The 14,031-nt window shown below is 43.5% G+C and overlaps 1 protein-coding gene across 7 annotated transcripts in view; it reads left to right on the forward strand.

Annotated features, from left to right (window-relative positions):
- Nucleotides 1–13,998, forward strand: part of vwde (von Willebrand factor D and EGF domains) — a 32,902-nt gene extending 18,904 nt beyond the window's left edge. For all 7 annotated transcript variants that reach the window (XM_084357195.1, XM_084357194.1, XM_084357193.1 and 4 more), the window contains 26 exons: nt 399–488; nt 738–885; nt 1,009–1,223; nt 1,338–1,411; nt 1,582–1,855; nt 2,022–2,218; nt 2,423–3,279; nt 3,466–3,602; nt 3,793–3,957; nt 4,686–4,790; nt 5,782–5,896; nt 6,632–6,888; nt 7,550–7,769; nt 8,256–8,393; nt 8,480–8,695; nt 8,990–9,388; nt 10,060–10,155; nt 10,350–10,445; nt 10,559–10,654; nt 10,907–11,002; nt 11,246–11,341; nt 11,724–11,819; nt 11,918–12,013; nt 12,150–12,245; nt 12,474–12,571; nt 13,217–13,998. In XM_084357195.1, the coding sequence (XP_084213321.1) occupies nt 399–488; nt 738–885; nt 1,009–1,223; nt 1,338–1,411; nt 1,582–1,855; nt 2,022–2,218; nt 2,423–3,279; nt 3,466–3,602; nt 3,793–3,957; nt 4,686–4,790; nt 5,782–5,896; nt 6,632–6,888; nt 7,550–7,769; nt 8,256–8,393; nt 8,480–8,695; nt 8,990–9,388; nt 10,060–10,155; nt 10,350–10,445; nt 10,559–10,654; nt 10,907–11,002; nt 11,246–11,341; nt 11,724–11,819; nt 11,918–12,013; nt 12,150–12,245; nt 12,474–12,571; nt 13,217–13,231 (4,488 nt within the window). In that variant the 3' untranslated portion in view covers nt 13,232–13,998. The remainder of the gene's footprint in view (nt 1–398; nt 489–737; nt 886–1,008; nt 1,224–1,337; nt 1,412–1,581; nt 1,856–2,021; nt 2,219–2,422; nt 3,280–3,465; nt 3,603–3,792; nt 3,958–4,685; nt 4,791–5,781; nt 5,897–6,631; nt 6,889–7,549; nt 7,770–8,255; nt 8,394–8,479; nt 8,696–8,989; nt 9,389–10,059; nt 10,156–10,349; nt 10,446–10,558; nt 10,655–10,906; nt 11,003–11,245; nt 11,342–11,723; nt 11,820–11,917; nt 12,014–12,149; nt 12,246–12,473; nt 12,572–13,216) is intronic.
- Nucleotides 13,999–14,031: the final 33 nt, after the last annotated feature.

Here is a 14,031-nt window from a genome sequence, read left to right on the forward strand (position 1 = left end):
TGAGTTCAAGTCCTTATCAGGCATTTTCATTTCTGAACATTAACAACATAATAATAACCACAGACCAATGAAAACTAACAGTCAGGACCATTCTCACCACATTTTTAGGCTTATATATTATTCTGGAGAAGCAGAATAATAATAACAGCAGAATAATTCAGATTTTGCTCTTGAACTTCGGTCCAACGGTGACTGAAACTATTATTGAAGCCTGTCAACATGTCGTTGTGTTTTACTGTGTGCTGGTCGTGTGGGTGACCTGGCCTTAACTATAAAACCTTTTATACATCCAGGATTTTTTCCCTTTTATTTGCTGTGCTGTTCCTTCTGCTCTCTCGTTCCCTTTCTCTCTTTTTTTTTCTTTTGTAAGTCAACAGATCTCTCTCTCCCTCTGTCAGATTTACTGCTCCAGCTCCAGTTTCTTCTTGGACTCGCCTGACGTCCGTGGTGTTTCAGTGGAAAGTCCGGAGTTCTTTGCAGGGATTAGGGTACGTCACAGTAATCTGAAGTTTAATTTATTACAAAGGCTAATTCGGAGCAAAGACAGCTCATCCATTAGTTCTGTTATATGTTTTTGCATGTCTGTGTGGTTCTGTCATTTGGCTTATTATACTTTATTTTTATTTATCTATTTAATATTAACTTGTTTGCCATTCAAGCTAGTTAGCTGATGGTCTCTCAAAAGTCCTCATAACAGGGTGACCAGTTTTGTAAGCGTTTATCACTGCTCTGTGCAGCTCAGACCGGCGGTGAGCAGCGTATCTGAGGACGGGAGGCTGTACGAGTTGGTGGTTGAGAGCACAGTTCCTGTCCCGTGTCTGGACGAGTCCTCCTCCTCTACAGAGCAGTGCACTCTGTCTCTGCAGCTCAGCACAAACAGTAAAGGTAACTAAGTTTATATTGAAACCAGTAACTAATCCCTTAGATTCAGATTTTAAGTCTCTGGTGGTGTTAATTGTTCTGTTTTATCATCATGGGAATAAACCCCAACCCCTTGCTGTGTTCCAGATGAGGGTTTTTTAGGTGCAGATCTGACTCTGTCCTCCTGTGGGGTGGATCTGACCCGGGGCCCGTGTAGGGATGGGGTTTGTAGCCGAGCTGTGATCCACTTCAGCCCCGTCACAGACTTCGTCAAAGACGGCAACAGGTCGACTCAGATCTCCATTAAATCCATCAACACACAGAATTATCTCTGGAATGGATACACACCAGAGCATGTTGAGGTAAACACATTATATATATATATATAATTATATATATATATTTTGATACTTTGTTGAAATCTTATTAATTCATGAAGTTAAAGTTGAAGGAATTAAATGAATCTCACATTTCAGATAACCGTGAAGGACGTCCCCTCAGCCTACTGCTACTCCTTCACTGATCCTCACATTATCACATTTGATGGCAGGTACTTCAGTTAATCAGAAAACTTTAGTTGTATCATGAACTGTACTTAATTTACTTGCAGTTTGGGGTTTCTGGCCTTTCTGTCTGTTTTGCACTGCGAACATGTAATGATCCATGAAATGAGCTGTAAGGCAAAAGATTCTCTAAATATTTTTCTATGTGAATTTACAGGCGATATGAGAACTACCAAATAGGCACCTTTGTGCTCTATAAGAGCAGTTTCTGGCCGTTTGAGGTCCATGTACGTCAGTGGGAGTGCGGCAGCTTGGTCCACGCCGCCTCGTGTGTATGTGGCTTCGTGGTGAGGGACGGCGGCGATGTTATCGCTTTTGACATGTGCAGCGGAGAGCTGGGTGAAACCAAACCTCACCTGTCTGTGAAGAACAGAGACTTGAGCAAAAGCGGCATTCGCATCACCGAGTCCTACCAGGGACGCAAAGTCACAGTGAGTGAGGATGAACACATCGGTTAAATGTTTGAGATAGATACCTGGAGGAATTCTTGATTCATGCTTTGCCGAACCAGTCTGCTCGCCCCGCTGGCTGCTTGTTGTTGAAGACAACCTGCTCCCTTTCTTCCTGTGATGCTTCTGAATCCTTGTCTCTCCACAGATGACCTTCTCGTCTGGAGCGTTTGTTCGTGCAGACGTGTCTGACTGGGGAATGAGTCTGACACTGAGAGCCCCCAGTTCAGACTGGAGCCACACTGAGGGTCTGTGTGGGACCTACGATGGACAGTCAGACAACGACTTCCACTCAGCAGGGGGCGCCACACTGGAGTATCTGCACGCTTTCATCTCTGAATGGAGGTCAGTGACTGTTTGAGTGTCATTCAGTTGATATTGTTTTTGTTTTTTTTTCACTGATCACAGACGTGTAGATGTCAGACTTGTTATTTCTCTAAGCTGACTTATAACTCGTGCAGCTGTGTCAATCTCATCCCCACTTGTCCCCCATTTTCCTGTCAAACCCTGTTCCCTCTTCGCTGACATCTTCTCCTTTCCATCTCTCAGACTCCCTCCAGGCAACAGCCTGTTTGACACCGTGCCATCCCACCTGGATACACTGAGCCCCCGCAAGTACTGTAACTGTCAGTCAGAGCCCCGCCTCACGTCTCCAAGAGCTCGATCTCAACCAGTCGCCTCCTCCGACTCCACCTGCTCTCATCATGGCAACGTGCGTCTCCCCGGTGTCATCCCCACTCTGGACGTCACAGCTGAGTACATCAGCTCAGTGGAGCTACTCAGAGGTGAAGGAAATGAAAGACAGCTGCTGCCTCGAGGCCAATCCAGCCTAAACACCCAGGATCGATTCCCCTCAAGAGCCTCCAGGGATGGAGCTTCAACCTCAGCTCACCACCAGAAACGGAGAGGCAGGCGGCAGAATCACCGCTACGTTTCTAACTCTCGGCACCAAAGCCTCAGCCAGTCCGATCTGGAGGGCTTCACCTACTTCTTCCCAGAGGACCACGAAGCAGCAGTTCAGCCGGACTCTTCCCTAATGTGGCCTACACCTTCTGGACTGACCGAGCAGCAGGCCAGGACTCAGTGCCAGCAGACTGTGGCAAACTCCAGCATAGCGTTAGGTTGCAGGCGCCTGTTACAAGACTCAATAATTAGCCATGTGGTTTCTATGTGTGTTACCGACCTACAGCTGAAGGATGAGGTGTCATGGCTGAATGCAACAGTACCTCTGCTGGAAAATGAGTGTGAGAGGAGGCTGATAGAGGAGAGGAGGAGGGAGGAAGAGTACCAGGATGTTCTGGCTGTCCTCAAGTGCCCCAATCACTGCAACTGGAACGGCCAGTGCTCGGAGTGGGGCTGCGTCTGCTTCCCGGGATTTGGGTCATATGACTGCAGCATGCTGTCTGGTAAAATACTAAACATGACACACTAGCCTTAGATAGGTTTTTAATCTAGCCATTATTAGCTTACTGAGGATATATTTGTGTATACGATGGCTGAAAAGTATCGATACATAGTTTTTATATGCAGACTTGTGGTTTGTGATGTGCAATAAATGCTCGTCTGTGTTTTTTGTTGTTGATGTTGTGAAGACCAGATCCCAGAGATCACTGAGTTGGAGAAGGAGGGTCTGTGTGACGTCCGACAGGGAGACTGCTCCACCGTCCAGGTGTACGGTCACGGTTTCAAGGACTCCTACGAGCTCAAGTGTGAGTTTGTTAAAGAAAAGGTACTTTCTGCTTCTTGCTCCGTTTACACAATGGGTTTGCTGTGCGTGCATCCTCTGTTCTGGCACTTCAACCGTTTTTTTCTTCAGTTGTTGGAGCTACAAAGTGCTGACTGATATTCTGTCCCTTCCTCCCTCTCCCTCTGTGTCTCTTATCTCCTTCTCCCTCTCTTCCGCTGTGTCTCTTGTCAAGTTCGTGGATGGGCAGTGGGTTCTGGACGAGCCCCAGTTTGTCCTGGCCATCTTTCTGGATGTGACGGCTCTGGAGTGCCAGCTCCCTCTGGAGGACAGCCGGGCTCCTGCAGACCAGGATCTGGAAACAGCGACAAACAGACCACTGGCTCGCTGGCAGATCAAAGTTAGTCGTGTCTCCAACCATTTCTGCAATGCACACTGGTGAAACTGCTGTAAAATAAAATCAATCCATTATCTCCAGCATCCATGAACATCCACCCTGGTGATGCTGGTGTCCTCTCAGCTTTCTCTCTTTCAGCATTTATTCCTCTTTTGTCTTTAAACAAAGACGAGATCCTCTTATGGATTAACGTTAAACTTATTTTGCATAATATTTCATTATCTCAGAATCTCCCAATATGAGATTACACAGTAAATCTGCAGCGAAGTAGTGAAAGGCAGACAGATGCGACGCTTGTTGTTTTTTCTGCTGCCTGCAGTCGTGGAAAATTGCCGACAGGGTTCAGTTGGAGGTTTTCTTCAGCATCAAAGTGGTTTAGGAGGAAAATTGACTCAGCAGCGTGAAACAGTGGAAATTGATTGGCTTACTCAAACTGCCAAGTGCATGAAACAAAGCTAAGTGGGGGGATATTTCTTTCACAGCAGTTAGATTTGGTAAACATGAGAACACACTGAGGACGTCCTTCCCAGCGTCACAGCGCCTGAAGTTTAGATTGTTTCGAAGGTTTACCTCAAGGTCAAATGACATTATTCTTACATTATACAATGTGCTGTACTTAAATTCTGGGGGATTATATGGATTGATTTGAAAATGTGAGCAACTACAGTTCAGTTCATTTGTTCAATGCTTTTCCCAGTGATCCACAGTAACCAAGCTTCTGCTGATGGCAGGTATCCAATGATGGCTACAGTTACAGCAACGCCAAGATACTGACTCTGTATGATGGAGCCTGTCAGATCTGCAGCCTCGACACTGAAGTCCTCTGCACCCTGAGGGTAAGACTTCTCTCCTGATAGTGATATTAATGCAAGGATCAAAAAGTGGAAATATCTCCAAAGATCAATTTCCCTCTCAGCATGGTTTCCTTCATCCTTTAAGTGTCACAGCTTCACTGACGCTCGGCTCCAAAACTCTCAGGTGTTAAAGCTCTACTTACATCTTTTCTGGGTGAAACAATGTTAAAATGCGGAGAATTAACAAACTTTACAGCCATTAATTACAGCTCAAGTCTAGCTGGCACCCTGGGGCAGAGCCGTGGTAGTCTTGCATGACTTATGCAAACATTTTAGACTGCAGATGAAACACGTATTCTGTTGTTTGATCACTACAGATATTTAATCTGCTGAAAATAAAATGCTTTATACATAATACAGCAGTTGTGATGTTGGTAAGCATCAGCCACTTATTGCTCAGCGCTAGCACAGGAGCTTTGGACCAGGATGGGCGACAGGGCCTGCTGGTTAGCATGCTAACTTCAGTAGATATCTCTTTAACATAATACATAAAGAAGACATCATAATGTCAAAACTGCTGTTTCCTCACTTTCTGTTTCCACATCACACTTGTGTTTTCTGAATATTGGACCAGGATTGGCTTCCAAACTTTTTGTGACGTCACAAATCATGCCCGTAGGCATTTAAAAACAATTTTTCAATTTACACTTTGAGCAATGAATGTGAAAACAGCCTTCTCGTGTCAAACTCTGCACTCACATCACTCTACACAGTGAAGCTCAAACATTCAACTGTAGGAAACAAGAATAAAAACACAGTTTTGACTGGAGGGGGACTTTAACAGTCATGTTTATGCTTCATGTTAGTTTCAAGCAGAAACTTGCTGAAAAAGTCCACACATGCCCTGAAGAAATACCAGTTATACTGAGTTTGAGAGAAATGTTCACCGACGCTGTCTGTTTTCAGCCATTTTCAGACATCCAACAGAAACTTGGGATGTTTTTTTCTGTTATTTGTTGTCTTTGTTTCCCAGGAGAAAACCTGCAACATCGACGGCCTATGTTACAGCGAGGGGGAGTCCAATCCCAGCAGCCCTTGTCTCACATGTCGCCCAGACTCGTCCAAACACACCTGGTCCATAGCAGAGAGTATGTACACTGAAACGCCACTGTTTCTCATCTGGTTTGTCTCACGGCGCCTTCATATTATCAGGAGTCTAGACTACACCGAGCACGATGTTGGATTGATGTGAAAGTTTCTGATGTGTCACTTCCTCAGTCGAGCCGAGGTTGGATAGCCATCACTGAGTTTTCTGCTCGTCGCTCAGGGCTGTTTTGATAATTTGTCAGCAGCTCTGTGCAGATTGGAGCCATTGAAGTTGCTTCATTCCCCCGGCGCTGATATGAGGAGAGCTTACCTCATTGTTACACTTTCTGACCAACTTTGCTCCTTCAACTTAAAGTAGGTCAAACGGTGCTTTGCTTCACTTAGGAGAGATGATGTAGCTTCGACCTTATTTAAGTTAAATCACTGATCTAAATGACAATTATAGCACGACGGTGTGGATTATTGATTAGACTGATTCTATCTATTGTAAGACAAATTGTGGTTGAGAGCACATAAGACCAATTAAATCTATTTTTTATTATATTGTGGTTATTTTGTTCTGACTTATTGTTACGTGATTCGGTCCTTCAAACTTCAAGTCCTTCAAACAATTTTAACAAATATCAGCAAATCAAAATCAACATTTTGTCCCATTTTCATCTGTGTACATCCTGCAACCTTTCACGTCTCTGCTGTCTGTCAGTCACAACATTATTTCACTCGACTGGTTCATTCAGTCTCTTAGTTATTCCTTATTTCGCTGTGTTTCCTCTCAGAGAACGAGCCTCCGGCGCTCCAGTCGATGCCGTTTCGTCTCCGGTCCTTTCAGGGAGAGAATTTCATCTACCAGCTACAAGCTCAGGACCCCGAGGGCTCGTGGGTGCTCTTCACCCTGGAATCGGGTCCTGAGGGAGCATCTCTGTCTCCGGCCGGCCTGCTGACGTGGAAGGCTATGGCTGAAACTACAGACACACACACTTTCCAGTTTATTGTAACGGACGACTGTAATGCTGAGACCAGAGCCTCCATACAGGTGATCCTGAGTTTATTGTCCTTTTGTGTGTCATGTTGTGACCTGAAGAGTTTCATACAGTACAAGTACAAAGAAGGTGAAGCTGTTCAGTAGTTAGTTAGTGCTAATTTGCATTTTCTTTTGATTGCACTTGTGATTGTGAGAAAGTCAAGGAGCCTCTTTCAACATTTTTTACTACAATTCTCTCAGAAATGAGAAAACAAGACATTTTTTATTGGTCTATTTTTTAGTAGCACATCAACAACTTAAAGACCTTGTGACTATTTAGTTTACTGAGGATAAGTTAAGCAGGTTGAGCAGCGTCACTGCAGCTGTCGGCCTCAGTTACCTGCACAGCAGCAACCCAGTGGTGCATATTGAGGGCTGAATGTGTCATTTTGCACACAGAAGTGAATTGTTTGGGGGGTTTAAAAGTGCCGACCACAGCTTTTGGCTCTCCATTGATTGTTCCTTGTTGCTTCCTCCCACTAGAGGGTGCTAATGATATATAGTGTTTGACTCATGGCCACTCTCTGTGTCACAGCTACATGTAAGAGAGTCATTCTAAGTAATTCTGATGAACACCTGAAGCGTGCTTCAAAGACACATGAGAAACACCATCTGAGAAAACATTGTTGTCAGATTACAAACCTGCATTTAGCCTGTTGTTTCCTTCCATCAGGTGTCTGTGGGCTCCTGTGAATGTCTGAACGGAGCTTCCTGCGTGACTAACGTCAACCTTCCTCCCGGCAGCGGGGAATACCTGTGTGTGTGTCTGGATGGATTTAAAGGTGAAAGGTGTGAGGTGGACATTGATGACTGTAAACCAAACCCCTGCAGACTGGGGCGCTGTATCGACGGCCCCAACTCCTTCTCCTGTATCTGCCCAGCTGGAATGACAGGTAGAGATCAACCTGCAGAGCTGTTACCTGTTACCCAAGTAAACAGAGCAAGAGGCTTTAAGTGATCTGTTATCTTATTGACTGACTTTATTGATAGAATTACAAAACCATTCTTCTTCTTCTGGATTTAATACCACATGACCTGCCGGGCTTCCACCAACTATAGGATTTTTATTTTACTAACTGGAGCTTATTTTCAAGTTGCTGCCATCACTCCTATTAGTTTTATAACATTTTAGTCACCAAGAATGTGCTGAACAATGCAGAGATATGCCTGGTAGATGTTTCTTAACAGAGAAGTTAGTTTTTAAAATAATTATTTCAGGAGTTTTGTGCCTTTATTGGACAGTTGACAATAGAGAGATGACAGGAACTGATGTGAGAGGAAGCGGGATGGGAAATAAAGCAAATATTTAATAAACACCCACCCATTTTCATAATAAATGTCTAAGTTTTGTACATAGTCTAATATTCATGTGTTTTCAGGCCGTACATGTAGAGAAGATATAGACGAGTGCGTCTCTCAGCCTTGTTTCCATGGAGTCGGCTGTAACAACACGCTGGGCTCCTTCATCTGTGGCGTCTGTCCACCAGGATACAGCGGTGACGGGAAAAACTGTGCACGTAAGTCTTGAATCAAAAAAGGGATAGTTTTATTGTTTGTGAATGACAGGGATGGCAATATCTTCATCTTCCTATTTGTTTCCAAGGTAACCAAGACTCTCCGGTCAGAGAAGCAGCGACCACACCAGCGAGGGTACCACAGGTGTCACTCAGGCCCAAACCAACGGGCCCGTCGCCGTGCTCTAGACGGCCGTGTCACCAGGGGGTTCAGTGTTTTGAGAGCGTTCACGTCTCAGCGGGCTTCGTCTGTGGGCCCTGTCCTCCCGGTCTCCATGGGAACGGGAAAACGTGCACGACAACAGGTGAGAGCGAAGCAAACTCTTTCAATTCACAACATACTCTCATTTAAAAACAATTGGCAACAACAACTGTACTTTTTTTATAATAGTTAAGTAGTTTAAAATTCTTTAATTTGAAGGTAATGGATGTCTAAAATAAATTAAAATACTCATTTATTGCTGTTGTTTTGAGAAATTATCACCCTCAGGATGTTTTTTTATGTGGTCACTCAGATTGAATGTTTTAATGTTGACAAACTGAGGCTGTATTTGTGTTAGTTTTTTAAGTCATATCCTCTAACTTCCAGTATTTTACAGGTCAGGGGACAGTCGCCAGCGGAGCAGATGGTCATATTCACATCTTCAAATCAAATTCCAGCAAGGACATGACACCCACTTCTTCCTCTTCATCATCTCCCACCTCCCCCAGAAGACCCGCTGACAGGAGGACAAGACCAGACGCCACCATCTCCAGTATCAGGAGAGTTTCATCCGGTGACAGAAAGACCACAGCAACACCGCAGAATCAAACTGCAACCAGAGTGCTGCTGAATCCCGACCTCACCACCGGGGTCAGATGGGGGTCAACGTCTCAATATGTGACCTGTGCTGACTCTCCCTGCTTCCCAGGTGTTCCCTGTGAGCCCACTGTTACCGGGTCCTTCAGGTGTGGACGCTGCCCGTACGGTTACAATGGAGATGGAGTCGTGTGTAAAGGTACAGATGTCACGATTAAACAGCGTCATGAGGACCGTTAATGTTTGAGAACTACAGATGTTAACTTTCAGATATTTAATAGAGAACAAAGAGGCAGCACCAGGCAAAACAAACACACTGAACTTGTTATACGATTACTTCCTGACCTGAATATATTTGAAAGGAAGAGAATACAAGATGCCCGTTAGTGCAAGACTAAATAAAAATGCCTTTGTTCCTGCGAATCTGCCAATTTTATGTAAATTATATTCAAATCCAATCATCTTTGTCAACACAATATCTGTAGGTGAGGCTGATTCAATCAAGGCTTGTTTGTCAACTCAGTTTGACAACACTTGCCTGCACCAACTCACCATATTAATGATACGGTGTCTAGAGTTGCAAAGATTAGTCGGTTGAAAGAAAAAGTGTCATATCACGTTCACATTACATGTTTACGACCTGACTTTCATATCAGGAGAAAAGAAAGAAAGAAGAAGGACCACATTCTTCATCCTACAAATTAAAAGCTGAATTCATACGCAAATAATGCACCATTGTTCAATTCTACACACTTAATAACATAACATTACTAAGTCAGTTTAATGAATTTGTGCTTCTGAAATGCACTGTGTGTTAATAGTAGCTACTGTCGTCGTGTTTCTTGAAATAAACGTGTGATTTGATTCCAGCTGTGTGCAGGTATCAATGTGGGAGGAACATGGAGTGCACGCTGCCCAACACCTGCACCTGTAAGGAAGGATACACCGGATACAACTGTCACATTGGTGAGAGGGAGCGAATTCTGATGGACCATGACTTGTTTATTTTGTGCTGGAAAAAGAAGTTCACATATTCAAGAAAAGGAAACCTCGGAGTCCTCTGCACGCTGTCACGGCACATTACCTGCTAAATCACCTCTGAAGATTTTGGCTGATTCATCTCAGCGTCTGATTTCGTTGCCACTTTTCTTCCCTCTCAGCCGTGTGCCGACCCGACTGCAGGAACCAGGGGAAGTGTGTGAAACTGAACGTGTGTGAATGTCCTGCGGGCTACAGTGGGCCCACCTGTGAGGAAGGTAACCTGAGCTCGTATTCACACCTGTCTAACATGCCGATGCAGGCACACACACTGCTCACAGCATACTGACGAGCCTCCTTGTGTTGTTTACAACCCTGTGTCGGTGTGTAGCGAGCTGCGAGCCGCCTTGTCAACATGGAGGCACGTGTCTGGCCAGAAACCTGTGCACCTGTCCCTACGGCTACGTGGGACCCAGATGTGAAATCAGTGAGATGCTACTTAACTACTTTGACTGGATGAAACATTGCGTGAACTTTTTGTAGTTTGTCTTTGTGTTAGTTGTGGGACAGTGACACATTTTTGTTGCATTGACTCAGGAAGATGCTAATTCTCTTTCTTGTTAAGGGTTTGAGGACAAGGTTGATATGACTCTCATGTCTGAACGATAAGATATGAAGCTATGATATGAAGTTTCTGAGGTTGGAAGAAGTGTGTGTGATAATCATTTATGTTTTTCAGTGGTGTGTAACAGGCACTGTGAGAACGGAGGCGAGTGTGTCTCTCCTGATGTCTGCAAATGCAAACCTGGCTGGTACGGACCGACATGTAACTCAGGTACAACATCACGCCTGAATCTAACTTCCTGTTTCCATCAAAATGTAACACACATCTCATATTTTATATATTTCAAGATGGCATTAAATTGGATCTCAAGACGAATGACTTGCATTTGAGCCCTTAAATTGCAACTGTTGCCAAAACACTTCAGTAACTCTTACATCACCCGAGACGCTGAAACATGCAGTCCTTTCTCTGCCGTATACTGTAATCTGAATGTGCTCCTTGTGTCCTCCACAGCTCTGTGTAACCCCGTCTGTCTGAATGGAGGAACCTGCATGAAGCCCAACATCTGCGCCTGTCCCAGTGGCTTCTACGGCCATCAGTGTCAGATTGGTAACACTGTGATGAATACAGAATCATGTTTCCATTTCAGCTATTAGGAGAAGCTATCAGGGTTTCATTTGAACTCTAATATGATGGAGGTCCTTCTCTGATCACAGCTGCAAAAAACAATTGAAGATATATCAGCACTTTAATACAAAGATATCAACATACGTACATACTAGAAAGATTTGAGAATAAGTTGCAGTAGTGAGGATTTATTTTGTATTACGAGGATTCTGTGATGCTTTCTCAGCTCTTATTCCAACATACTGATGCACAAGAGGTTGGAGTTTCTGTCAATATGTCTTTGAAAAAATGGGTCAGTGTTTACAAGTATGATTTATTTACTTCTAGTAGTCATATGCACATTGTTTATCACTGTGTTTTTCAGCTGTATGCAGTCCTCCTTGTAAGAATGGAGGTCAGTGTAGGAGGAACAACGTATGCTCCTGCCCTGAAGGCTACACAGGGAAACGCTGTCAAAAGAGTAAAATCACTGAACTCATATTTGGAAACAGTCATGATTGTCCCTGATAATTACAAATAATAATAATTATAATAAATGTGTAAACCAATGTGCTGCAGGTGTGTGTGAGCCAATGTGCATGAACAAAGGCAAGTGTGTGGGACCCAACACCTGCTCCTGTGCGTCAGGATGGAGAGGGAAGAGGTGCAACATACGTGAGTGACTCCATGTTTTTTTGTATCCATACGCACCAAATCTTTTCATCTTTGGCGCTGCATCCAGGTGAAGCATGCAGAGTGGCAGATGTTGCTGGAGACCGTGTTCACACTTCTCTCTCTGTTCTCACTGCAGCTGTCTGTCTGCAGAAGTGTAAAAATGGCGGTGAGTGTTTGGGACCAAACACCTGTCACTGCCCCGGCGGCTGGGAAGGTCTCCAGTGTCAAACACGTGAGTTTGATCATGATACAACAATGCAGTGATACAGAGACTCTGACCAGGACAGTAGAGTACAGGAGTGGACTTACCTGCCATTTTACCTGAAGTTTCTTTTTAACATTGTATAGTTTGTTGTCAAGATAAACAGACAAATATATGTGTCATTTAATGTGTTTTTGAATGATGTAATCTTCAGTGTTAACGCAACTTAAAATCCTGTGATACTGATTCCCTCCTCAGCGGTTTGTAAACAGCGGTGCCTTAACGGAGGGAGGTGTGTCCTTCCCGACTACTGCCACTGTCGGAAAGGCTACAAGGGCCTCACCTGCGCATTAAAGGTCAGTACTGGAGTCACACTTCATATGTAGTGATTGTCTCTGTGTATCTCAGTTGGAAAAGTAATAAGCAGCACTATTGACTCCAGGGTTAAAGGTTGTGTTCCCTCTGTGGCTGTCCCCCTCGAGTCAAAAATGCTCTTCTTGTTGTTCCTACAGTTGAATGTTTGAGCTTCACTGTGTAAGGATGTGTAAGGATTTAATGTGGTAATTATACTTTTATTTCTGCAAGAAAACATGTCAGACAAACATAAGAGATTTTTTGTATGCCTTAATACATCTGTAGAGGGGATCTTTAAGTATTTATACTACTGTTTGAAAAACCCAGAAGGTCATTCAACACAGTCACAGCTTGGGAAATGGGTTTAATAATTTTAACAGTGCAGCAAATGGAATATTTTTCCATCCAGATGGTTAGTAAAGACTTTTAGGATTCTGGAAATACGTTCAGAGCAGAGTGAAAAAAAAAAAGATGCTTAGCTCTGTGACTTGAAAGTAACACAAATATGTAAGAGGCACTAACTTTGTCGTAGTTCTCCATGATACTGTAAAAAACCTCAGATTAAAAGGCACTGACCACCTTGGATTTATTTGGAAACATACCCTATGAAATCTGATTTTAACAAATTTATGTTTGCACCTTTACAGGCATCACAAGCATGATGGAAAAAGATGAAAAAAATGGGATGAAAGAAGCTACAAAATGCACAGAGCAAGAAGAGAGCACCATAAATTGTTGTGTTTGTGTGTGTATGAGTGTGTTTGTGTGTGTGCGTGTTGATGGATAGTGGCGTGTGCTTGAATGTGTGGCTCTGTGCACATCTGAAGGCTAACAGAGGGACTTGATGTATTGCACTTGTCGTTGCGTCCCTGTATATCACTACCTCAAGGCTCAAAGTGACACACATCTGTTAAGTGCATCTGCAGCTCACACAGAGACTTGACGCAGAGTGTCGCTGCTGCACGACGTTATGTAAAATAAGTCAATGAAAAATGAATCTGTTTCAGTTACGAGTCATTCAGACGAAGTAGGTTGTTACCAGCGAGGGTTTAGTTTTAGGTTTTTCACACTTTAGTAAAATTATAGCCTGGATAAACCTTTAAAAAACTGATGTTCACTGAGAAATAGAAGGTATGCTTTATTAGGTTTGCCTAATTTAGATGGTACACATCAGTAACCTGTGTTAGACTGAAGACGTTCATATGGAAATGTTGCGATTTAACAAACATTTGTTTTCTGTATCGCTTTTATTAATATATTGTTTGATTTGGCCTGTTTAAGTTATGGACTTTTATCTATTTACACTGATACTAAGTATATATGTTGAAGTAATGAGTTTATATAGGGTTTGTTTTAAAAAAGAAATCTCTGTCAGCACCAGATTACACTACAGAACAAGTCTGTGACAAAATAAAGAAAATGTACTGTTGCTATGCTTTTGTTTTGTTAAATGAGCTTTCAT

This window comes from Pagrus pagrus (genome assembly GCF_965226575.1).
Source record: "Pagrus pagrus genome assembly, chromosome: 7".
In the NCBI taxonomy this organism is placed as follows: Eukaryota; Metazoa; Chordata; class Actinopteri; order Spariformes; family Sparidae; genus Pagrus; species Pagrus pagrus.